At 43.9% G+C, this 25,678-nt stretch overlaps 1 protein-coding gene across 3 annotated transcripts in view; it reads left to right on the top strand.

Moving 5' to 3' along the window:
• Nucleotides 1-473: 473 nt before the first annotated feature.
• The window catches only part of ST8SIA4 (ST8 alpha-N-acetyl-neuraminide alpha-2,8-sialyltransferase 4), a 183,340-nt gene continuing 158,135 nt past the window's right edge, over nt 474-25,678 (top strand). The window contains exons 1-2 of one of the 3 annotated variants that reach the window (XM_056537536.1): nt 474-688; nt 2,664-3,249. In XM_056537536.1, the coding sequence (XP_056393511.1) occupies nt 3,137-3,249 (113 nt within the window). In that variant the 5' untranslated portion in view covers nt 474-688; nt 2,664-3,136. The other 2 variants (XM_056537535.1, XM_056537537.1) reach the window with 2 other exon arrangements.

Consider the following 25,678-nt stretch of genomic DNA (forward strand, 5'->3'; position numbering starts at 1 on the left):
GGAGAGAAGCGGCGCCGACAGCCAGGGGGAGAGAAGGGGCAGCGGCACCCATTGAAGCAGCGCGGACCCAACCCCGGCAACAGGTAATTATGCCACCGGGGATGGGGGGAGGCAACGGGGCACCGGCGCCGGCAATGGGTGCCGCTGCCCCCTCTCCTCCCCTGGCTGTCGGCGCCGCTTCTCTCCCCCTGGCTATCGACGCCGGCAATGGGGCGCCGGTACCGATAGTCAGGGGGACAGAACGGGCAGCGGCGCCGATAGCCAGGGGGAGAGAAAGGCCGGCAGCAGGGCTCTAGACCCCAGGAAAGGCAGGGGGAGAGAAGCGGGCAGCGACGGCCTCTCTCCCCCTGCCTTTCCTGGGGGTGTATCGGGGTATACACGCGCACACACGCACCCTCATTTTACCATGGATATTTGGGTGAAAAACTTTTTTTACCCAAATATCCTTGGTAAAATGAGGGTGCGTGTTAAAGACCGATGCGTGGTATACACCGATAAATACAGTATGTATACGGGAACTGTATTGCAAAAACGTGGTGTGAACCCAGCCTAAAACACTTACCTAGCCTCGTTCCCCTGATCTCTCTTTTTCCTAGAGGAGTGCCCGAAGCAGGTCCTGTTGGCTCAGCCAATCACTGGCTCCAGCGGTGTCCCAACTTGACCAGTGATTGAAGTGATTGAATTTACTGTAAGTTCGCTCATCTCTAAGATTTTTGTACTGCTTAAAAAAAAAATCTAAAACTTTTTGTACAAAATCAGTAAAATGAAATCGCCCTATTTTGACCACCTATAACTTTTTCATTTTTCCGTATATAGAGAGGTATGAGGGCAAATTTTTTGCACCGTCATCTGTACTTTTTATTGATACCATATTTCCATATGTAAAACTTTTAGATAATTTTTACCAAATTTTTTTTTAAATAAAATGTGACAAAAAAGCAGCATTTTTGGAGTTTTTTATTTTTTACATTTACGCCATTCACCGTATGGGATAATTAATATTATATTTTGATAGTACGGACATATATACGCAAGCATTGATAACAAATATGTTTATTAAAAAAAATTACGCTTTTTGGGGGTAAAATGGGAAAAACGGACAATTTTCATTTTTATTGGGGGAGGGGATTTTTCACTTTTTTTTACATTTTTCAACTTTTATTTTACACTTTTTATGTCCCCATAGGGGACGATCTATAGCAATCCTTTGATTGCTAATACTGTTCAGTGCTATGTCTAGGACACAGCACTGCTCAGTATTATCGGTGATCTTCTGCTCTGGTCTGCTCAATCTCAGACCAGAGCAGAAGACCCCGGGAGATGGCCGGAGCCAGGTGAGTAGTCCTCCGGCCACCATGCTGGATGATCGGATCACCGCGGCAGCACTGCAGGCGATCCGATCATCCATTCAAAGTACTGCACTGCCGCAGATGCCGTGATCAATACAGATCACGGCATCTGAGGGGTTAATTGCAGACATCCGCGCGATCGAGTGTAGAAAAGTGAAGCATTTTTCTACACCTTTTATTGTGTGCTGGTAATGTGTAGGAGCACCACATTTATTAAAGGAGTACTCTGGTACAGAGTATTCCTCCTCCATGCTGCCTGGGCTGCAAAAAAAATGAAAACAAACCATCCCTCACCTCCCTGGGTTCCCGCGGAGCGCCACTACAGCTGATCGGTCCTCCGGTCCATCTTCTTCATACTTCCGTGTGAACGAAGCGTCACATGGCGCTCAGCCTATCGCCGGCCGCCGCGATCTTCTGCCTCGGCCCATAATAGGCTGAGCGCCATGTGACGCTTCGTTCACACAGAAGTATGAAGAAGATGGACTGGAGAACCGATCAGCTGTAGTGGCGCTCCGCGGGAACCCAGGGAGGTGAGGGATGGTCTTTTCATTTATTTTTGCAGCCCGGGCAGGACAGAGCAGGAGTACTCTGCACCAGAGTGCTCCTTTAAATAGTCACAGAGCATTTGATACATTTTGTGCAGGTCACATTTTCTGAAATTTCTCTCTTCACAAACACCAAAAAGCTAAGCTAAGTCTGGGCTGGTGTAGTTTAGAGACTTTTCAGTGTCTTTGCATCTTTTTTGCGCCTTTTCACAAAAAGATGCAGTTCATAAATCCCGTCCATATCGTGAATTGCAGCTCAAAATCAGCAGTGATGTGTAAACCAAATGTGTAAACCAAAAGGTGCAAAAAAAGGCGCAAATAAACCCTGCTTGCGCCTTTTTTTAGACACAAAGGGGGAGATTTTTCAAAACCTGTGCAGAGGAAAAGTTGCCAGGTTGCCCATAGCAACCAATCAGATCGCTTCTTTCATTTTTAACAAGACCTCTGAAAAATGAAAGTAGTGATCTGATTGGTTGCTATGGGCAACTCAGCAACTTTTCCTCTGCCCAGGTTTTGATAAATCTCCCCCAAAAACCAGTCTAAAGACAATGATAAATGGCAGCCTTGGTGTATGTGAAGAGAGAAATTTCTGAATATGTTTTACCTGCACAAAACTTCTCAAATCCTCTGCGACCATTAATAATCTTGGCGCTCCTACACAAAAAAAATAAAAATAAAATAAAGTATAAAAAAATGTTTCATTTACCCCTACAATGATAAATGCCAGCCACAGAAGCTGTGACTTTCATTGCTTCCCTGCTCTTTGCAGACGCTCCCTTTCCAGGTATACTCAGTCCCAACCCAGCTTCACACCAACTCCAGCCCAGCGCCTGTACGAGAGCTGAACCCTGGACGACCCCTCTGGATTATTGTGCTGCAGAAGGACCACAAGTCTCAGCCAGGCTCCCCTCAGCGCAGCGTACACCTCTTCTCTCTTCTCAGCCTTCACTAGTGACGTCACACGGGGCGTGTCTCCAAGCTCATCCAGACGGGAGGGGGCGTGTCCACAGCAGGCTGGTGGGGCGGGGCCCAGTGTATGTGTGAGAAGTGAAGGAGGGAACCTGCTGCTGCTGCTGGTGGTGGTGAGTGCACGGAGCACAGCTGCAGCCACTCTATGCCTGAGCAGCAGCAGCAGCCAGCCATCTCCAAGGAGGAGACCACAGCATCTCCTTCACTTCATTCCTTATTACCGCAAGGCAAACCTAAGGGACTGGAACTCTTGTATGCCCAGGACTGTAAGACATGCGTTCTATAAGGAAGAGGTGGACTATCTGCACCATAAGCATCCTCCTCATCTTCTATAAGACCACAGAGATCGCAAGGACCGATGAGCACCAGGATTCCCAACTCAATGGGTAAATGTCAAAGTGCTGGCTGAGCAGTGTGAACAGTGCCTAGAGGTGTGCAGTATGAATAGTGCCCAGTGTGAACAGTGCCCACAGCTGCACCTGTCACTGTTGCTTCTTATTGTGCCCAGCCTGATCAATGAAGAGTGGGGGAGCTCCCTAGACTCAGGCTATGTGGCATGCCTGGTAACAAAGGGTAACTTTCCACCCCCCCCCCCCCAGGCTGTCAGTGCTTTTGTGTTTTGCAGTCCTGTGTTGTGTTTTTAGGGGCTGAGGATTTCCTATGTGTCAGCATCACATTAGGATGTGTCATTGTGTCAGTGCTGTGCACCATGCTGATGGCACTAGTATGCAGATGTGCTCATTGTGCTCGCTTCCTCATGTTTTTTTGCTCTTCTCGTGTTCCTTTAAATACTCTGCACGCTTCCTGTAACTTTTTTTTTTTTTTTGCCTTTTGTTTTATCCTCCTGTACTAGTTGATCCTATTTTATAACCTTTTAAAAGTAGCGCTTTCAACTGCATAACTGTGGTCTCCGAACGGTGGCCCTCCAGCTGTTGCAAAACTACAACTCCCAGCATGCCCGGACAGCCAACGGCTGTCCGGGCATGCTGGGAGTTGTAGTTTTGCAACCGGTCGGATCAATTGAATCCCTTGGATCTGTGATGTTTTTTTGTTTTTTTTTCATTGTTGGATTAGCTGCCAGGAGTCGTGAATAGCCTTTTCTCGCGCAGTCTGGTTAGAAAGTATAAAATTGTACTGTGCATGGTGTCGTCAGATGGAGTACACAACCCTAAAACTATTGCTCCTAACGTGTGAACCAGATTCATCTTGCATGGTCGTACAGCGTAATAGTAACTATTACTCCTATAATAGTAATGACTTCCTTAGGATCCTGTTGCCATCGTAGGTTCTAATGGAAGGCTTCCCGTCTCGGTGACTTTACAGTAACAGGGATATTATTTAGGAATTAAAGGGGCTTTTTATCTTTTTTTATTTATTTATTTTTTTATAGTGCGGAGTTCTACACGCTCTTTATGTGGACAGACACAAAAGTGAGATGGGCTGCAATAAAATGGGGACATTAGCTAAGTACTGTAATTTTTCTGTTGAACTAAAATGTAATAAAAAAAATAATAAATAAAAAAAAAAAAAGCATAAAGCACCAACATAGGACTGACTGTAGCAGAATAAAATAAATAAATAAATGTTGGATCACAACACTTTATCTCTGGTTTTATCACAGCCATTGATATCCGAGAAGAGGAAAAATGTTTAAGTGCCATACTAAATCCTTATCCGGGAACACATAACCCCCCCCCCCCCCCCCCAAAAAAAAAAAAAAGGAAAACAGATGAGTGTAAATGGAAGGTCAGAGGAGTCGAGAGGCTGGAAAATAGTGAGCCAGCTAATAAAAGAGACCGGCACTTGGTGAATGGGGAGAAGCACAAAGCTAGAAGAGCCGAACATGTAGGCACAGACAAAGAAACGTGCATAGAGAAAGAGAGAAACAAAGCAATGGATAGACAAAGCGGCAGGCCATAAGGTGACTATATATTTAAAGAAGGCCAGCCTTGGCTATCTGCTCTCCCAGGGGGATATAGTGTTGAGACAAAAGGAGGTAGGTGCAGGGATTTATAGAACGTGCGAGTACATCATCATATTGCTGGCTGCAAAAAGTGAAAGCCTGGCGAATTCTAATGATCAGAATGCACGGGTATAACAGCGGGCAGACAGTCATCGTGCAACATAATGGATCAATCTCGTCTGAAAGGCTGAGCCAGATAGGTGTGAGACATGTTGGCTGATATAGAGCGGAGCTGTCAGTCACCCAGTACTGATTCAAAGAAAGGCAAGTGGGAGAGGGGATGTGGCCTGGCAATGATGGTATCAAGACAATGGGATTACTGTCATTAAGTCTTTAATTGTCCATGATCTCACACCTCGGTCCTAATAGCCTTATACCTCCCTGTCACCAGTGGTGGAGAGAGCACCCATACCCACGTCCTAGCCCCAGAAGGTTGTTGTTCCAGGGATCATGCACCCTCCGTATTAATTAAGTTCGGCAATTACAAAGCTGTGGGTCGAGACAGATTGGTCACACTCCAAGTCTGAAGCCTTCTATTGTTGTTTTTTGTTTAACGCTAAAGGCCACAAATGTTTGACTATAAAAGTGTGCTACCTCTGAGGGGCATTTTAGTATTTTATAAAGAGTTCCATCTTAAGTCCATTAAGTTTCCCAGTTCTTGCAGAACGAGGCTTGGCCTGTCTCCAGGTTACTCCAGACATCATGATGCACATTTTTACCAATCCAGATTGTGACTATGGTAATTAGCACAACACTTCTGCTTTCTCCCGAAGGAATTGGGGGGCCGTATTATGCCGCTATGTAACATGCATATTGATCATCACTGCCATGTTTTCTTTTTCCAAAGGAAACATAACATGATGCGTTTTGTTTGTCCTCCACTTAGAACAACACATCTGTGTCCTGCTATAGGAAGTCATCTGGGCCGCAATCATTGTCTTCATTCCAGTGATGAAAGTGACTCATAAGAGTCTTTACTTCTGTGTTCAGAAAATTGGCTAAAATGTATAGTTCGTGAAGTTTCACCACTTAAAAACATTAACGCGAGCTCCGTATTGTTACTAGGAGAATGCAGAATAAGAGTTTCTTTAATTCCATGCCAAAAGAATCTGAAACCAGTAACTGTTATTGTTTTGAGGCGGTGAAATTGGTTTTCCGATATTTCTTCTCTGGCACGCCTTATGAAACTGCTTCATGGGTCAATACATTTCTACAGTTATCTTTCTAAAGATCTGCATACTGAAGGTCTGTGAAAATAATATGGATTGGAGGTAAAGTAAAATAAAAAAAATATCTGCTATCTCTGGACTTCATACCCAGCTTTATAATCAACCACAATGCAAAATCTGAAAATTCAGTTTTTTTGCCTCTTATATAGGTTGACTGTGTTTATAGGGAGATTTTGGTTGTTCTGTTTCTGATTCATGACACCTTTAGCACCTGCATGTAAAGTATGCATGCCCCCAGAGTGCATCCCATCTGAGCCAGTCATTGGCCGAGTGGGTCTTTACTTCTGCTTGTCTCCAAAGCGGAGGCCAACTGCTCAGAAGAATGGTTAGCGGAGCAGCGAAAGCTGGGCCTCATACAGTAGATTGGGTTGGTGGGGGTGCGGGGGACAACAGCAACTAGACCAGTGGTTCTTAACCTTGTTGGAGGTACTGAACCCCACCAGTTTCATATGCGCATTCACCGAACCCCTCTTAATTTGAAAAATAAAATATGATTTTTTTCAAATTCAAAACGTAGGAGGTATATATTTATACATAGGTGCACAAAATGAACAAAGAACAAAACCATAAACATGATTTTCACACAAAAACATAATGAATATTTACTGCAAATCAGTGTGACTTCTGCTGTTGTCTTTCAGAGACCAGTTCAGAAATGCACGGCTTTACCTTGGCAAGTGCCACGCTCATGTCATTTTTGCAACAATGGCAGTGTCCCCCCCCCCCCCGCCCACATTAGGCAGGCGGTGTTCCCCCACATTAAGTAGGCCAGTGGTCTTCAACTTGTGGACCTCCAGATGTTGCAAAACTACAACTCCCAGCATGCCTGGACAGCCAACGGCTGCTAGGAGTTGTAGTTTGGCAACATCTGGAGGTCCACAGGTTGAAGACCACTGATGTAGGCAGTGTTCCCTCACAGGCATACAGCCTCCAGCCATATACAGTGTATGGCTGGAGGCTGTATCCCTGTGTACTGCCCACTTCACCGCTCCGGCTATAGCAGTAGGTCTCGGGACCGGTGGTCGGAGCAATGAAGATGACGTGCTGCTGGTCACTTACCAAGCTGGCCAGCGCGCATCTTCCTCCCTCTCTATCCTCAAATCCTCTGCGCCCTCGTTTCCATGGGTGTGTGCTATGTCCCTGGCGGGAGTTAATAGTGATGGGGTGGGGGGATTGCCCCGTCTCTACAGGATGCTTGGTTTGCCTGTCCTGTTACGACCTCCCTGGCCGAACCACCGGGACTGACTCGCCGAACCTCTGGAGTTCGATCGAACCCAGGTTAAGAACCACTGAACTAGACACTTATTCTGTAGATAAAGAATTAGTGTGTCCCCCCCCCCCCCCCAAATGGCCAAAATTTTGAGCCCCAAGGGCTGGACAAAACTCTAGTTCCACAATCTATTTCAGGTCTAGGAAACTGTCTAGGAACTGTATATCGGGGAAAGAGCAGGGATTGGTGACCTATGATGGAGGAGACAGCAGGATAACTTGACATACTTATAGTGTGGGATATGGCATGGTTTTACCTTCAGCTACACTAAGATAGTCAAAAATGACATAAGTACCAAACTTGTATATACTCGCTGATAACAGAAAAGAATCAAGTTCATATTTGCTGTAAAAAAAAACGGCATTGCAAGTAATAACTTATTTACACACAAGTGGCTGTTCGGTATAATATGTATAACCTTTTACTACCTAGGGATGCAAGTCATTGCTATGTGTATAGAGATCCACCAAATAGCAGTTGTATTACACTTATCAATCACATGCTCTATATTTCTTTGTGCTTCAGTTCTGGAATACACTTTCTTAAAGGGGTACTCCGCTGCTCAGCGTTTGGAACAAACTGTTCCGAACGCTGGAGCCGGAAGCTCGTGACGTTATAGCCCCACCCCCTCATGACGTCACGGCCCAGCCCCCTCAATTCAAGCCTAATTACAGCCATCACGCCCCCTCCCATAGACTTGCATTGAGGGGGCTGGGCTATACCGTCACAAGCTTCCGGCTCCAGCGTTCAGAACAGTTTTTTCCAAACCCTGAGCAGCTGAGTACCCCTTTTAAAAAAAAAAAAATAATAAATAATAAATAAAAAAGTTGTGATTCCTTAAAGTAGGGCAAGTCTTCCCTTATACCTTTTTCATAGCAAGAAATTGTACTTATCTGACTTTTTATTTTTATTTTATAAAATCAATCTCTGATTTATAACAAAAAAATGTTGTATGGTGGTTTTTCAGTTTGTGTTCTAAATTAAAACAACTTGAGAAATCCATCAGCTATGAGCAATGGTATATAGGCCTATTAATCACTCTGCTGGGCCACCTATGCTGTCAAGGCTATGATGTATGGAGCATGTGGAAAACCACAAGAATATGTTGAGTGATTTTCTTTCTTGTGGCAAACTTAAATCTGAATGTTGCTCTACATTTCGAATACTGTTTAAAATGTCATTCTATAGTACCATAAGGATGGCCGTAGACTTGAGAACAATGTTGGCTGAAGGGGACAATTTCAGGAATTACAATTTTTTATTTTTATTTTGTACACTGCATCTGAAGAGGAGGAAATGCGCCCCATATTTTATTACTGTTCGTCCTGTGTTCGGTAATACCCCCACTTAGGCCATATTTGGCTGCAAGGCCATATGGTGGGACCCAAAAGGAAAGGAGCACCATTTGGCTTTCAGGATATCCTTATACAATTTGGCTTCAATTCATCTTGCAATAGTGAAGTGACCCCCATTTCAAAACTACACCCCCTAAAGTATTCACCTAGGGCAAAAGGGAGTATGTTGCGCTCTTATTGTGTGGCTAGACTTATTTCAAACTCGGTGGGGAAAAAAAATTATTTTTTTTTCTCCTCAATTTTTTTTTGTGGGACATCATTTTGGTAAGTCGCTTTTAAAATGGAGGAAATGCGCCCCATATTTTATCACGCTGTTTGTCCCGATCTGGGCAGTAACCCCCACTTAACCTGCTGGGGACGGAGGGCGTATGGATACACATTTCCGATCACCGCCGTGGCATCCCGTGCCAATGCCCAGGGGGGCCTGAGACATCTCTCGCCCCCCCATATGTCAGCGATCGCCGCAAATCTGCAGCTGCTGAGGCGACAATCGGCGGCAGAAGAGGACGGCGATGCGGCTCCCTGGATACTACAGAAGCCGATGAGTTGCCTGGCAACATCTGGAAGGCTACAGTTTGAGACCACCATATAATGGTCTCTAAACTGTAGCCCTCCAGATGTTGCAAAAAAAAAAATCTCAGCATGCCCAAACAGCTGTCTCGGCATGCTGGGAGTTGTACAAATGCCCAGGGGGCGGGGTCATCAGACTCCCCCCCCCCCCCCCCATGTCGGCAATCGCAGGTGAATTCACACCTGCGATTTGCGCAATTCCGGGTCATACGGGTCTATGGTGACCTGGAAAATAAGGGGGATCGGGGTTGTCCAAGACACCCCTGGTCCCTCTGAAGGGCTAGGAGTGAGGGGTGCCACCCCTCCTATCCCTCCTATTGGTCATATAAACGCGACGACCAATAGCAGATAGGGGGCGGGGGGGTTAACTTTCGGTTTCCACGTTCTGCCCACCCACAATAGGCGGGGAAGAACGGGGAAACGACAGAGGACCAGGAACAAAGTCCACTTACCCATCCATGGCTGCGGAGGCGACGATCGACGGGCAGCACGGTTGTGCGGCTGGCTCCCTGTATACTACGGAAGCCGATGAGTTGCTTAGCACAGTGCAAACTGTGACCCTCCAGATGTTGGAAAACTACACTCCCAGCATGCCCAGACAGCTATCTAGGCATGCTAGGATTTGTAGTTTTGCAACATCTGGAGGGTCACAGTTTGGAGATCACTGTGCAGTAGTCTCTAAACTTTAGCTCTCCAGATGTTGCAAAACTGCAAATACCAGCATGCCCAGACAGCAAACAGCTGTCTCGGCATGCTGGGTGTTGTAGTTGCGTACCTCCAGCTGTTGCATAACTATATCTCCCAGCATGCCCTTCGGCGATCAGTACATGCTGGGAGTTGTATTTTTGCAATAGCTGGAGGCACACTGGTTGGAAAATACTGAGTTAGGTAACAGAACCTAACTGAAGGTTTTCCAGCCAGTGTGCCTCCAGCTCTTGCAAAAGTACAACCCCAGCATGCACGGTCTGTCTGTACATGCTGGGTTTTGTAATTGTGCAACAGCTGGAGGTTTTCCCTTCTACCCTCTCCCATGTGAATGTACAGGGTACATTCACACGGGCGGGTATATAGAGGGTTTCCTGCTTCAAGTTTGAGCTGCGGCAAATTTTCCACCGTAGCGCAAACTCCTAGCGGGAAACTCTCCTTAAACCGCTGCCAGTGCGAATGTACCCTAGAAACACTACACTACACTAACACATAATAAAGCGTAAAACACTACATATACACCCCTTACACTGTCTTCCAACCCCCCCCCCCCCAATACAAAGGAAAACATATCGTACGGCAGTGTTTCTAAAATGGAGCCTCCAGCTGTTGCAAAACAACTCCCAGCATTTCCCGACAGCCACTGACTGTCCAGGCATGCTGGGAGTTTTGCAACAGCTGGAGGCACCCTGATTGGGAATCACTGGTGTAGAATACCCCTATGCAATCCCTAATTTAGTCCTCAAATACGCATGGCGCTCTCTCATTTCGGAGCCCTGTGGTATTTCAAGGAAACAGTTTAGGGCCACATATGGGGTATTTCCGTACTCGGGAGAAATTGCACTACAAATTTTGGGAGGTTTTTCTCCTTTTACCCCTTATGAAAAGGAAAAGTTGGGGTCTACACCAGCCTGTTTAATGTAATTTTTTTTTTTTTTACACTAACATGCTGGTGTTGCCCCATACTTTTTTTATTCACAAGAGGTAAAAGAAAAAAAAAGACCCCCAATTTCTCCTGAGTACGGAAATACCCTATATGTGGGCGTAAAATGCTATGTGGACGCACAACAAGGCTCAGTAGTGAGAGCGCACTATGTAAATTTGAGGCCTAAATTGGTGATTTGCACAGGGGTGGCTGATTTTACTGCGGTTCTGACATAAACGCAAAAAAATAAATTCCTACGTGTGACCCCATTTTGGAAACTACACCCCTCACAGAACGTAACATGGGGTATAGTGCGCCTTAACACCCCACAGATATTTGATGAATTTTCTTTTTTTTTTTTCCTCACTAAAATGCTGGTGTTACCCTAAATTTTTCATTTTCACAAGAAATTGGCTTACAAATTTTGGGGATACCCCATATGTGGATGTAAAGTGCTCTGCTGGTGCACTACAATGCTCAGAAGGGAAGGAGCGCCATTGGGATTTTGGAGAGAAAATTTGTCTGGAATTGAAGGCCACGTGTGTTTACAAAGACCCCATGGTGCCAGAACAATAGACCCTCCCCAACATTTTGGAAACTACACCCCTCACGGAATGTCACAAGGGGGGGCTTTGTAAACGCACATGGCCCGACTTCAATTTCAAACAAATTCTGTCTCCAAAAGCCCAATGGCGGTCCCTCTCTTCTGAGCATTGTAGTGTGCCAGCAGAGCACTTGACGTCCACACATGGGGTAATTCCATACTCAGAAGATATGGGGTTACAAATTTTGAAGGTAATTTTCTCCTATTACCCCTTGTAAAAATTTAAAATTTGGGGAAAAACCAGCATTTTAGTGAATTATTTTTTTTTTTTATTTACACATCCGACTTTAACAAAGTCGTCTAACACCTGTGGCGTGTTAAGGCTCACTGTACCCCTTGTTACGTTCCTTGAGGGGTGTAGTTTCCAAAAATAGTTGGCCATGGTTTTTTTTTTTTTTTTTTTGCTGTTCTGGCACCATAGGGGCTTCCTAATTGCGACATGCCCCCAAAAACCATTTCAGCAAAAAATTTGCTTTCCAAAAGCCAAATGTGACTCCTTCTATTCTGAGCATTGTAGTGTGCCCGCAGAGCATTTTACATGGGGTATTTCCATACTCAGAAGAAATGGGGTAACAAATTTTTGGGGGGCATTTTCTCCATTACCCTTTGTAAAAATGGTAAATTTGGCGAAAAAAAAACTGCACTTTTTTTTGCTGTTGGCATCCTAAATGTGACACTTTCCAAAATCCCATTGTTGCTCCTTCCCTTCTGAGTAGAGATGAGCGAACTTACAGAAAATTTGATTCGTCACAAACTTCTCGGCTCGGCAGTTGATGGCTTTTCCTGCGTAAATTAGTTCAGCTTTCAGGTGGTCCGGTGGGCTGGAAAAGGTAGATACAGTCATTTTGAATACTTTGAGGGGTGTAGTTTTTATAATGGGGTCATTTATGGGGTATTTCTAATATGGAGGCCCTTCAAATCCACTTCAAAACTGAACTGGTCCCTGAAAATTGTCGATTTTTGAAAATTTTTTACATTTTTTTTTTAAATTGCTGTTGAACTTTGAAGCCCTTTGTCTTCCAAAAGTAAAAACATGTCAACTTTATGATGGAAACATAAAGCAGACATATTGTATATGTGAATCAATATATCATTTATTTGAAATGTCTATTTTCCTTACAAGCAGAGAGCTTCAAAGTTAGAAAACTGCTAAATTTATAATTTGTTTCATCAAATTTTGGAATTTTTCACCGAGAAATTATGTAAGTATCGATGAAAATTTTCCACGAACATAAAGTAGACTGTGACAAAAAAACAATCTATGAATCGAAATGAAAGTTAAAGGGTACCTCTCGTCAAAAAAACTTTTGATATATTATAGATTAATGTATGCAGAATAACTTTACAATTGCATGTTATTAAAAAATATGCTTCTTTCTATTTAATTTTCCACTTTGAAGAAATGACCACTAGGGGTCTCCCTACCAGTCCTGGCAGCAAGCATTTCAGACTCATGCTGGAGTCCTAAACACTACGAGCTGCCAGTCTGTTTTGTTCACAAAGGAGTACACTCAGAGCTACCAGCCTGCTTTGTTCACAGCCTGTTTGGCTGTGAACAAAGCAGGCTGGCAGCTCTGAGTGTTTAGGACTCCAGCATGAGTCAGAAATGTTTGCTGACAGGACTGATCGGGAAAAATACAATAGAAAGAAGGATATTTTTCATTAACATGCTATTGGAAAGTTATTCAACATTCATTAATCTAAAATATATCAAAAGTTTATTTGATGAGAGGTACCCTTTAAAAGCATCTCAGAGTTATTAATGCTTAAAGTGACAGTGGGCTTCCATCCTTAGGGTTATAATGGGCTCCGTCCCCTAGGGGTTAAAGGGGTACTCCCCTGGGGAAAAAAAAAATATATATATATATTTATTTTTTACATTATCTGGTGCCAGAAAATTAAACAGATTTGTAAATTACTTCTGTTTAAAAATCTTAATCCTTCCTGTACTTTTCAGCAGTTGTATGCTCTGCATGAAGTTCTTTTCTTTTTGAATTTCCTTTCTGTCTGACCACAGTGTTCTCTGCTGACATCTCTGTCCATTTTAGGGACTGTCCAGAGCAGGATAGGTTTGCTATGGGGATTTGCTCCTATTCTAGACACTTCCTAAAATGGACAGGGTCGACAGCAGAGAGCACTATGGTCAGACAGAAAGGAAAATAAAAAACAAAAGAGCTTCCTGTGGAGCATACAACAACTGATAATTACAGGAAGGATTAAAGGACATCTGCAGCGTTACAAACACACTTATCCCCTATCCTCAAGATAGGGGATAAGTGTTTGATCGCGGGTGGTTCGAACGCTGGGGCCCCCGGCGATCTCCTGTACGGGGCCACGTCTCTCCCATAGAGGGGGCGTGCCAGCCGCAGCATGACGTTGCGGCCGGCATGCCTCCTCCATACATCTCTATGGGAGAGGCGGGGAGGCAGCATTCGTGCCTCCCTGTCTCCCCCATAGAACTGTATGGGGACGGGGAGGAGACGGGGCGTCACGCCGACTTCTAGGTGGACGATACGTCACCATGAGCGCTCATGGCGGTGCCCTGTTAGGGAGATCGGGGGGGGGGGGGGGTCCCAGCGGTCGGACCCCCCTCCCCCGCGATCAAACACTAATGCCGCTGCAGTTGTCCTTTAAGACTTTATTTTTTTTTTTTATTTTTTTTTTTTTATGTCATTTACAAATCTTTCTGGCTGGTAGTGTGGGGGATGCTGATCAGTTTAATGCCTATAGCGCCCAGATCCGCCCTGCCGTTCGGACGTAATCTTCGATCTTCGGGTTATGCTAATTAGGTGCTAACTGGCACAGGCCGGGTTAACTGGCATTCTGAAGTCAGCGCCCCGGGCCACAGCGCTGCCCGGTTCATCAATATTCCTCCCCTCCCTGTGGCTCTCCCTCTTCATTACAGAACGGGGAGAAGAGGGAGAGGCAGAGGGAGGGGAGAGGAATATTGATGGGCGGCGCTGCGGCCAGCGACACTGACATCAGAGTGCCAGTTGCCCCGGCCTGTGCCAGTTAGCACCTAATTGGCATAACCCGAAAATCGAAGATTACGTCCGAACAGCGTGATGGATCCGGGCACGATTAAACTGATCAGCGTCCCCCGCACTAACAGCCAGAACCACTGGTAAGTGCCAAGCTGACAGTTTTTCTTTTAACTTTCTGGCACCAGTTGATTAAAAAAAATAATAATAATAATAATAATAATTACAAATTTAATTTTTTTTTTTTCCAGGGTAGTACCCCTTTAAGCCATATCTGGTTGCCTGACTGCCTGGTAGGACAAAGAAGGAGCCACCTTTTTTGGCTTTCAGGGCATAATTTACATGAATTATAGACCCCCACCCCATGCCTGCAAAGGATCGTAGCTGTCAGAACAATACCGCACCCCTACAAGTGTATTTGCTGGACCAGGGACCACTCTGATTGGTCTTTTGTCGGCTAGCAGTGATGCACAGCTATCTGTGACAATTAAAGTTCCTGACGTATATATCCATCATGTTGTGGGAATAAGCACCAGCTCATGGCAAATATATCCATCACTGGTGCTAAGAAAATTATTCTTGGGGGAAGAAAAAAAAAAAATGGTTTATTTTGTTGTGAACTGGCATGGGATGGGTGATAGTCCCCATTCATACTGCATTTCTGCAGTGTTGGTGTCCATTGGAGTCATGTCAAAAAAGGGCTGCCAATGTATACTGTAACAGTCTCATTCAGAAATGAATGGAGCTGCTACAGTATACGTCAGCATCACTTTATTTTTTTACATGACACTGACCGATGCCTCAGTGTGTCTGCTCATGACTGCCGGTGGGAAATCCGCCACTATGAGTGGACACACAAGCTACCCAGCCGCAGCAGGGAACTCATTATTGTGACTGCTGGTGGGCATCCACAGCATGTAGTAATCTGCGGATGTGCGCCATGTGATCCTAAACAATATGCATTTATTTTTATTTAATAAAATGTATTTTTTTTTTTTTACACTTGTTTTTACCCTTTTTTTTTTATTTAAATTTTTTTAATGCTTTGGAATACTTAATATTCCAAAGCATTGCAGTTTTACACTGGCAGGCAGCATATCAGGACGTGCCTCTCACATGTCCTGACAGGCAATAACCAGGGCAGACCTGGGGGTCATCGTAAGACCCCCGGCTGTCCAGTCTTTAACGTGTTAAGACTAGTTGCATTCTTGTCTGGGATCAGGTTAAAGGGGGTATTCTGGCTTTATACATCTTAGATGTATGATTGCTGGGTGCCCTCACGATCTCTGTGCAGCCCCCGGCATTCTGTGCTGGGCGCTGCCTCGGAGACGGGGATGTGACGTCACGGCCACCCCCCATGTCGTGCTGCACCCCTCAATGTCTGTGGGAGGGGTCAGGACTCCTGCGATCATACATCTTATCCCTATCCTTTTGGATAGGGGATAAGATGTATAAAGCCAGAATACCCCTTTAACTATGAACTTATACTTTTTGGGTAACTTTTGTTCATGATGAAATAATTTTCTAATACAGCCCTGAACAAATTTTTCCTTAACACATATGCTTACCACCCGTCACCACTTGATCACAGCATTCTCCCTTCATTCTTCACTGCAGCTCCCCTATGTATGTCCCTTAACCCCTTAAGGACTCATGACGTATCGCTACATCATGAGTCTGCTCCCGATCTATAACACGTGGCCCTGCGTCATAGCGGGTCGGGCCCGGCCTCTAACAACGGCCGGGACCCGTGGCTATAAGCGCGCGGCATTGATCGCGCTGCCGCGCGCTATTAACCCTTTAAACGCGGCGTTCAAAGTTGAACGCTGCGTCTAAAGTAAAGGTGAAAGTATGCCGGTTAGCTCAGGGAGCTGTTCGGGATAGTCGCGGTGAAATCGCCGCATCCCGAACAGCTTACAGGATAGCAGGAGGGTCCCTACCTGCCTCCTCGCTGTCCGATCGCCAAATGACTGCTCAGTGCCTGAGATCCAGGCATGAGAAACCAGTGATTAATGTAAAATATTAGTGTGTGCAGTGTTGTAGGTCCCTATGGGAGCTATAACCCTGCAAAATAAAAGTGGAAAAAAAAGTGAATAAAGATCATTTAACCCCTTCCCTATTAAAAGTTTGAATCACCCCCCTTTTCCCATAAAAAAAAAAAAGTGTAAATAAAATAAACATATGTGGTATCGCCGCGTGCGGAAATGTCCGAATTATAAAAATATATTGTTAATTAAACCGCACGGTCAATGGCGTGTGCGCAAAAAAATTCCAAAATAGTGCATTTTTGGTCACTTTTTATATCAAGAAAAAATTAATAAAAAGCGATCAAAACTTCCGATCAATGCAAAAATGGTACCGCTAAAAACTTCAGATCACGGCGAAAAAATGAGCCCTCATACCGCCCCATACGCAGAAAAATAAAAAAGTTATAGGGGTCAGAAGAGGACAATTTTTTAAACGTATACATTTTCCTGCATGTAGTTATGATTTTTTCCAGAAGTACGACAAAATCAAACCTATATAAGTAGGGTATCATTTTAACCGTATTGACCTACAGAATAAAGAGAAGGTGTCATTTTTACAGAAAAATGTACTGTGTAGAAACGTAAGCCCCCAAAATTTACAAAATGGTGTTTTTTTTTTTTTTTCAATTTTGTCTCACAATGATTTTTTTCCCGTTTAGCCATAGATTTTTGGGTAAAATGACTGATGTCATTACAAAGTAGAATTGGTGGCGCAAAAAAATAAGCATGCATATGGATTTTTAGGTGCAAAATTGAAAGAGTTATGATTTTTTAAAGGTGAGGGAAAAATGAAAAATGCAAAAACGGAAAAACGCTGAGTCCTTAAGGGGTTAATATTCACATCAGAGTTTTCCCTATTCCTCGATAGGTAGTTATAACCAAGGATTTCGCATAGTCTTCTCTTTCTCAACATATTAAGAATAGAGGACCACAATTGTCCTTTTCTTCAAGGGGTTATCCACCCCTCCCTGCTAAGTGCCAGGGCAGCATTGTCAAAATAATCAAATACAAATACAGTAGGAGTCGGCGAAACAGCTGGAGGACACAAACTAACTGATATACTAAGACACACACACACACACACACACTGTGAAATCAATGTCAGTCTAGTCGAGGTCGGTACCAGGAGATAGCTGAGTACAGGAACACAGAGCAAGAGAAGAGTCAATAGAAAAGCCAAAGATCAATAAGCAGGAGGTGTCGGCTAAGGTATAACTTTTCACAGACAATGAACTGATCACTGCTCCTAGCTAATATAGGAAGCTGATCAGGGATACACCTTCCTGATAGGTAGCATAGCTGAGTACCTCACTCAGACGACACAGGTAAGCTCCAAGCAGCTCCAGCCCAACTTGCTTTATTTGACTCTTCGTGTTGGCCAAAGCCAGACATTTGTTTGTAGGTGTGAGGTCATTTTTCTCCCACCCATTGGAGTACAGCTGCAGCCCTTGGGATAATGGTCTCACCAACCCCTACCCAGCGGTTGCCCCCCCCCCCCCCCCCCATTTAAATACAGACATGCTCCTTTTTGAACATCTCACCTGTAATATAATGACTCGGGCCACACTGCAACCTGGAAAATGCTGAGACAACGTTTTTATTTTTACGGTGCTAAAAATGAACATCTGAGCAAAGATCACATAAGGATTATGAGACTAGCCATCACTCAGGTACAGACACTAACTTTATAGTCCCTGTAGCATAGTCTTAAAATAAATAAATAAATAAATACACCTTTTAAGTAGGTACTCAGCAGAGGACCTCATTGTGCCTTTATAAGGCAGGAGGCTACATGGGATCAGCCCATGTTTTGGTTGCTTTATGCAATAATTTGGACATATTTATGCTTACAGCAGAGTTTGACAAATGCCAATCACCATGGCGACTAAGGTTTTTAAGGTGGCACCCAAGTTTTTCTCAGCCCTTTTCAGTAAGGATTGTTCATCTTGGACTTCGCTGATTTCACCCCCGCACAATGTTACGGTGTAACAGGAGCAGCGGACACCAGATGATTGCCGCAGCTAGTCGGCGGTGATCCACTGTACTGCCGAGGCTGCTGAATGCCTCAGCCAATCACATGACACCGAAGGGCCGAACCAAAGACATCCGCTGCTGAACACCAGAGGGACATGAGGGGACAGATATAACTGACACACTGGGGAGATGAAAGGACAATAATAACTGATACACCAGGGGGATATGAGGGAACAGTTATGACTGTGACAGACAGGGAAAATAAGGTGATCATAATGACTGACACATGAGGGGACGACTGGCTCCTAGATTTATAACAAATTTGTCAAGCCCTGGGGTACAGAGGCCAGTAAGATTGGAACACAGTTATGTGACAACGTTTATATGCTTTCTCTGAAAGGAGGTGTAACCACTTATATAGCTCTATTCAGCGCTGCCATTAAATGCATGAAGGGTAGGGAGCAAACTCTGGTCAACATGAATGATTTTTTTTTTTTTTTTTTAGACTCCAGGGCAACCTGGTGTCTGTATTTTGTTCTGCCGTGTTCTAATAGGTGTAGTTATTCAAAATGCCTTAATTTTTCTGCTCCTAGTCTATTTTGTTTCTAAAGGACCAAGTGCTAGAAGCCAAAAAAGCAAAAAATAAATAAATAAATAAAACGAAAAAAGAAAGAAAAACTCTGAAAAGTCATGTAGATGCCATTAGCAGGAACTATTGACATTCTGTTGAAGTACATAACTAGAGCGTTGCTGGCACTGGTAGTTCAACACCACCAGTGCTGATCTACTGCAGTAACAGCCGGCAAAAATGTATGTTTCAATAGATTTTTGCTTGCAGAGGGAAGCGTAGAGTCCCAGTGCAGCAATAAATGCATCCGATCATTTCCTATAATTGATGTTTCATGTTCCTGTTTTAACCCATTCCTCTATACTGAACTGCTAAATTCAGGCGCATTGGTTTGCATGCACAATCTGCTTGTTTCTGATCCGTTAGAGATGACAAAACTCCTAATATATCTGTGAAGGGTTACAGGGCTTTGTGTCTCCGTCAAACCACAGTGGGAACCATTATCTCTTATTGAGGAAGGTTTGTAGTGAAACTTTCCAGGGTTGTCTTGTCGACCAAAATGACTGTAAGGACACAAGGACAATTCAGACAAGTGACAAAAGTTCCCGGAGAAACTTATAAAAGACTGGAAATCTCTCTGGTTTTAGTTGAGGTCACTTCTCCTGCTGACCCCTCAAAAAGTAAGAACGAACCAGACTATAAATGAGATTCACTGATGTGTAGAAAAAACGAAAATCCAAGTACAGTGGTACCCAAAGTTACAATATTGATTCCAGATGCCCATTGTAAACTGAGACCATAGCTCAATGAAAAAATCATTATTGGTTCTGAAGCCACCAAAATGTCTACCCAAGAGAAGTGGCATAAAAAAAAAAAATGCAATTTGGCAAAAATCAAAATAAGACATGTTTTACTGCACTATACTGAAGGGAGGCACTGCTAGACAATTACTGCATGAGGTTACTTAATACAGGTCTTACCAGTGAAATGCCCACTTCTATTGGATAGTACAGATGCTGTCACAAAGATCCAGTTACAACATATGTGTAGACTGCCCGAGCATTCTCTAAGCCTTTGACTGACCCAAAAAAAGATGGGATGAGGAGTGGAAATGCCTTGAAATTTGCATGGGACTTCAGGCATTTCAACTCCTGATCGGATCATGCTGGGCCAAGTCTCAGGCAACGAGAATGCCTGGCCAGTTTACACACATATATGGACATTTATCAACAGGTTTAGTCAGGTTTTCTTTACTATAATTGTCGCAAAATTGTCGCAACTGCGACTACGTGATTTTTCGTGCGACATTTTGACTGGAAAGCGAGAAAAGCAAGTTTTCCAAAAATTAACTATGTAGTAGTAATTTTAAAATGGACTACGGGTAGTCAGGTATTTATTAACTGCGACAGTCGCAACTGCGCAAAAAAAAGTCGCAACAGCGTTAAAAATTGACTAAATTTACTCCAGCTCAAACATGGAGCAGAAAAAGCTACTACCAAAGTAAAAAAGGAAAAATTGCTTACATGAAAGAAAATTATCAACAGGCAGAAACCAGTTGATAAATACGTCACATATAAGCAAAAAAAAAGTAAAGAAAAAATTACTAAGAAAAAGAATATATAAGCAAACATTGATAAATGTGACTGGTACCCTGGGAGTTAGGCCTCTGATCTGAGGCATTGTATGTTGAGTATGCTTTCAAGTTACAATGGTTGAGGAAAGAAATATAGTAACCTAAGGCCATTGTTAACTTGAGGGATCACAGTACCTAAAGCATCTGTACTGTAAGTGACCTACAGTAAGTGATAACAAATTTTGCTAAATAATTTAGGTGAGGTCTCATTAGGTTTGGTATAAAACTTATATTTCTAGTTGTCAAATGACTCTAAGGGTCTATTCACACAACACAATTTCTGCTTGCGGAATTCCGCCTCAAATTAAAGGAAATAGACTTTTATGGGATTCTGCACTCCCATTCACACTTCCTAATTCAGAGGTGTGAATGGGAGTGCAGAATCCCATATATGTCTATGGCTTTAATTTGAGGCATAGTTCTGCAAGCGGAAATTCTACTGTGTGAATAGACCCTAAGTGTAAGCACCCAGCTGACAAATGTATATAAGATTAATTCACATAGAGGGAAAAAAAACAGACCTGGTCGCACATCCACAAAAGGCAACTTGATCTACGGCTTCTCAGCAACATTTATTAAACTAACAGGTCATTAGTGTACTTTATGCTCATGAAGTGCAAGCCTGCTAGCCACGTCTCTTCCACCTGTACGCGGGTCCCTAACATCTCTAGCATTGAGCGGCGACCACCACCGCTGCAACGCCAGTGCCCACAGGGGGAACGACCCACTGGTAGAGCAGCCCCAATGCCACTCAAACCAGTCTCTGGGCCGTGCCTCCCCACAGACATGGCGCCATGGCAGCAATGGATGCCTCACCACACCAGTGTGAACAGGTATAAAGGTCACTTACCATGTGCTCCCAGCCAGAGACTGGGAGGCTGCCAGAAAAATGTATATAGTCCTTGGCTGAGGGGCAGAGGCAGGGTGCTGACCAAGTAAAAGCAAAAAAAAGAGGGGGATATAGAAAACACAATGTGAATTGAAATAGAGAAAAAAACAGACATGGTCGCACATCCACAACATACAACTTAATCTAATGCTTCTCAGCAACATTTATTAAACGGGTCATTAGTGTACTTTATGATCATGAGGTGCAAGCCCACTAGCCACGTCACGGCCACCTGTAAGTATCTTACACGGCCACCTCTGACATCTTTAGCACAAAATGGCGCAGCACTGAGCGGCGACCACCACCGCTACAACACCAGTGCCCATGGGGAACGACCCAATGATCGTAAATAAGACTACTGACCACAGGACATTTTTTCTTTTTTTTTTCTTTCTTTTGTCCAACATGGATTTAACTTGATCCACCAAATATATAGTTTGGCTTGACAAGGAGGATTCCTTCTGATCATTCTACGCTACATGTACTTATCCCTTGTCTATCAAATACTTTTAGCTACCACCACCTTAGCAATAATTCCCTAGCCTTCAATTTACATGCACTATAAAACAAAGTACTTGTTATATACCGTAGGTAATGATGTGTGTTACTTGTGCCAGAATTTTGCAGGTTACTCATGATTTCTTAGAAGCTACCAGTCCATATATATATATATATATTTTTTTTTTTTTCAATCCCTGACAGGAAAATTGCTTAGATGCTTCAATTATCTGCTTTTATTGGTGTGCTCAGATCCACATTAGTAATTTATGTTCACTTATTGAATCATACTTTATGTGAATCTTGTGCACCAATAATAAATGATAGGAGCTGATAAATGCTGAATTATCAATAGCTCTAAAAAGGGAATCAGGATATAGTTGCAAAAAACATTTTTTTAATGTTAAGTTTATTCCAAGGTGCATTTTTAACCCCTTAAGGACCAGGCCATTTTACACCTGAGGACCAGAGCGTTTTTTGAACATCTGACCACTGTCACTTTAAACATTAATAACTTTGGGATGCTTTTAGTTATCATTCTGATTACGAGCCTGTTTTTCCATGACATATTCTACTTTGTTATTGGTAAAATTTTGTCGCTACTTGCATCGTTTGAAAATTTTGCATTTTTCTGACTTTGAAGCTCTCTGCTTGTAAGGAAAATGGATATTCCAAAAAAAAAAAAAAAAAAAAAATAGTTCACATATACAATATGTCCACTTTATGTTTGCATCATAAAATTGACATTTTTTTACTTTTGGAAGACATCAGAGGGCTTCACAGTTCAGCAGCAATTTTCCAATTGTTCACAAAATTTTCAAACTCACTATTTTTCAGGGACCAGTTCAGGTTTGAAGTGGATTTGAAGGGTCTTCATATTAGAAATACCCTACAAATGACCCCATTATAAAAACTGCACCCCCCAAAGTATTCAAAATGACATTCAGTCAGCGTTTTAACCCTTTAGGTGTTTCACAGGAATAGCAGCAAAGTGAAGGAGAAAATTCACAATCTTCATTTTTTACACTCGCATGTTTTTGTAGACCCAATTTTTGAATTTTTGCAAGGGGTAGAAGGAGACAATTTATACTTATATTTGTAGCCCAATTTCTCTAGAGTAAGCACATACCTCATATGCCTATGTAAATTGCTCGGCGGGCGCAGTAGAGGGTTTAGAAGCGAAGGAGCGTCAAGGGGATTTTGGAGAGTACATTTTTCTGATGGTTTTTGGGGGGCATGTTGCATTTAGGAAGCCCCTATGGTACCAGAACAGCAAAAAATCCCCACATGGCATACCATTTTGGAAACTAGACCCCTTGGGGAACGTAACAAGGCGTAAAGTGAACCTTAATACCCCACAGGTGTTTCACGACTTTTGCATCTGTAAAAAAAAAATATTCTTTTTTTCACTAAAATTTGTTTCCCCCCAAATTTCACATTTTTGCAAGGGTTAATAGCAGAAAATACCCCACAAATCTTGTAACCCCCCATCTCTTCTGAGTATGGAGGTACCCAATAAGTTGACCTGAAGTGCACTACGGGCGAACTACAATGCTCAGAAGAGGAGGAGTCATATTTGGCTTTTTGAGAGCAAATTGTGGTCGGGGGGCATGTCTCATTTAGGAAACCCCTATGGTGCCAGAACAGCAAAAACCTCCCACATGGCATACCATTTTGGAAACTAGACCCCTTGAGGAACGTAACAAGGGGTACAGTGAGCATTTACCCCCCTCCCCACTGGTGTCTGTTAGATCTTTGTAACAGTGGGCTGTACAAAATTTTTAATTTGCACAGCCCACTGTTCCAAAGATCTGTCAGACACCAGTGGGGTGTAAATTCTCACTGCACCCCTCATTACATTCCGTGAGGGGTGTAGTTTCCAAAATGGGATCACATTTTTTTTTTTTTTTTTTTTGCGTTTGTTTCAGCGGTTTTGACAATCAGCCACTCCTGTGGAAATCACCTCAAATGTACAGGGTGCACTCTCCCTTCTGGGCCTTGTTGTGCACCCCCAGAGCACTTTGCGCCCACATATGGGGTATCTCCGTAGTCGGGAGAAGTTGCATTACAAATTTTGGGGGGCTTTTTTTCCCTTTTACCTCTTGTCAAAATGAACAGTATATGGCAACACCAGCGTGTTAGTGTAAAAAAAATTTTTTTTTACACTAACATGCTGTTGTAGACCCCAACTTCACCTTTTCATAAGGGGTTAAAGGAGAAAAAGCCCCCCCAAAATTTGTAACACAATTTCTCCCGAGTACGGCGATACCCCATATGTGGCCCTAAACTGTTGCCTTGAAATACAACAGGGCTCCGAAGTGAGAGCGCCATGTGCATTTGAGGCCTGAATTAGGGATTTGCATAGGGGTGGACATAGGGGTATTCTACGCCAGTGATTCCCAAATAGAGTGCCTCCAGCTGTTGCAAAACTCCCAGCATGCTTGGACAGTCAACGGCTGTCCAGCAATACTGGGCATTGTTGTTTTGCAACAGCTGGAGGCTCCATTTTGGAAACAGTGGCGTACCAGACGTTTTTCATTTTTATTGGGGAGGGGTGGGGGGCTGTGTAGGGGTATGTGTGTGTGTGTGTATAGTGTTTTTTACATTTTATTTTGTGATAGTGTAGTGTTTTTAGGGTACAGTCACACGGGCGGGGGATTACAGAGAGTTTCCAGCTGCGAGTTTGAGCTGCCGCGCAAAATTTGCTGCATCGCAAACTTGCAGCCCGATACTCACTGTAAGTATTCACAGGAAGGGGGGGGGGGACCTCCAGCTGTTGCAAAACTACAACTCCCAGCATGCACAGTCTATCAGTGCATGCTGGTAGTTATAGTTTTACAACTGCTGGAGTCACACGGATTGGGAAACAGACAATGTTTCCCAACCAGTGTGCCTCCAGTTGTTGCAAAACCACTACTCCCAAACATTCTCAGGCATGCTGGAAGTAGTAGTTCGGAAACCTCTTTAGAGCCAGATGTTGCCGAACTACAACTCCCAGCATGCTTGGAGTTGTAGTTTTGCAACATCTGGAGGACTACAGTTTGCAGACCACTAATACAGTGGTTCCCAATCTGTGCCCTTCCAGATGGTGCAAAACTACAACTCCCAGTATGCCAAAACTGTCCAGGCATGCTGGGAGTTGTAGTTCTGCAACATCTGAAGGGCCACATGTTACAGAACTACAACGACCAGCATGCCTGGACAGTAAGGGCATGCTGAGGATGTGTAGTTTTGCAACATCTGGAAGGGCACAGTGGTCCCAAACTGTGGACCTCCAGATGTTGCAAAACTGCAACTCCTAGCATGCCCAGATGCCAAAGGCTGTCTGGGCATGCTGGGAGTTGTAATATACAGGGTCCCATTACAGCAATGCATGTCGCTTTATGGCGACGTGCATTGCTGTAAAGGGCCCGACCGCGGCTGTAGAGGAACTCGCCTGTCGCTGCCGCCGCTGTCTTCATCGCCGGGATCCGGGTCTTCAGGGATGAGGTAAGTACCGGGGCCGGTCCCCAGCACTCCCCCGGCGCATCCTCTGGTCTTCCTCCTGTCCTCTCCGTACTTCCAGGGACCGGGCAGGGCGGGAGGAAGTAACCGCCCCCCCCCCCTGCGATTGGTCGGTTAGCT

The sequence above is a fragment of the Hyla sarda genome, chromosome 1 (genome assembly GCF_029499605.1).
Source record: "Hyla sarda isolate aHylSar1 chromosome 1, aHylSar1.hap1, whole genome shotgun sequence".
Lineage (NCBI taxonomy): Eukaryota > Metazoa > Chordata > Amphibia > Anura > Hylidae > Hyla > Hyla sarda.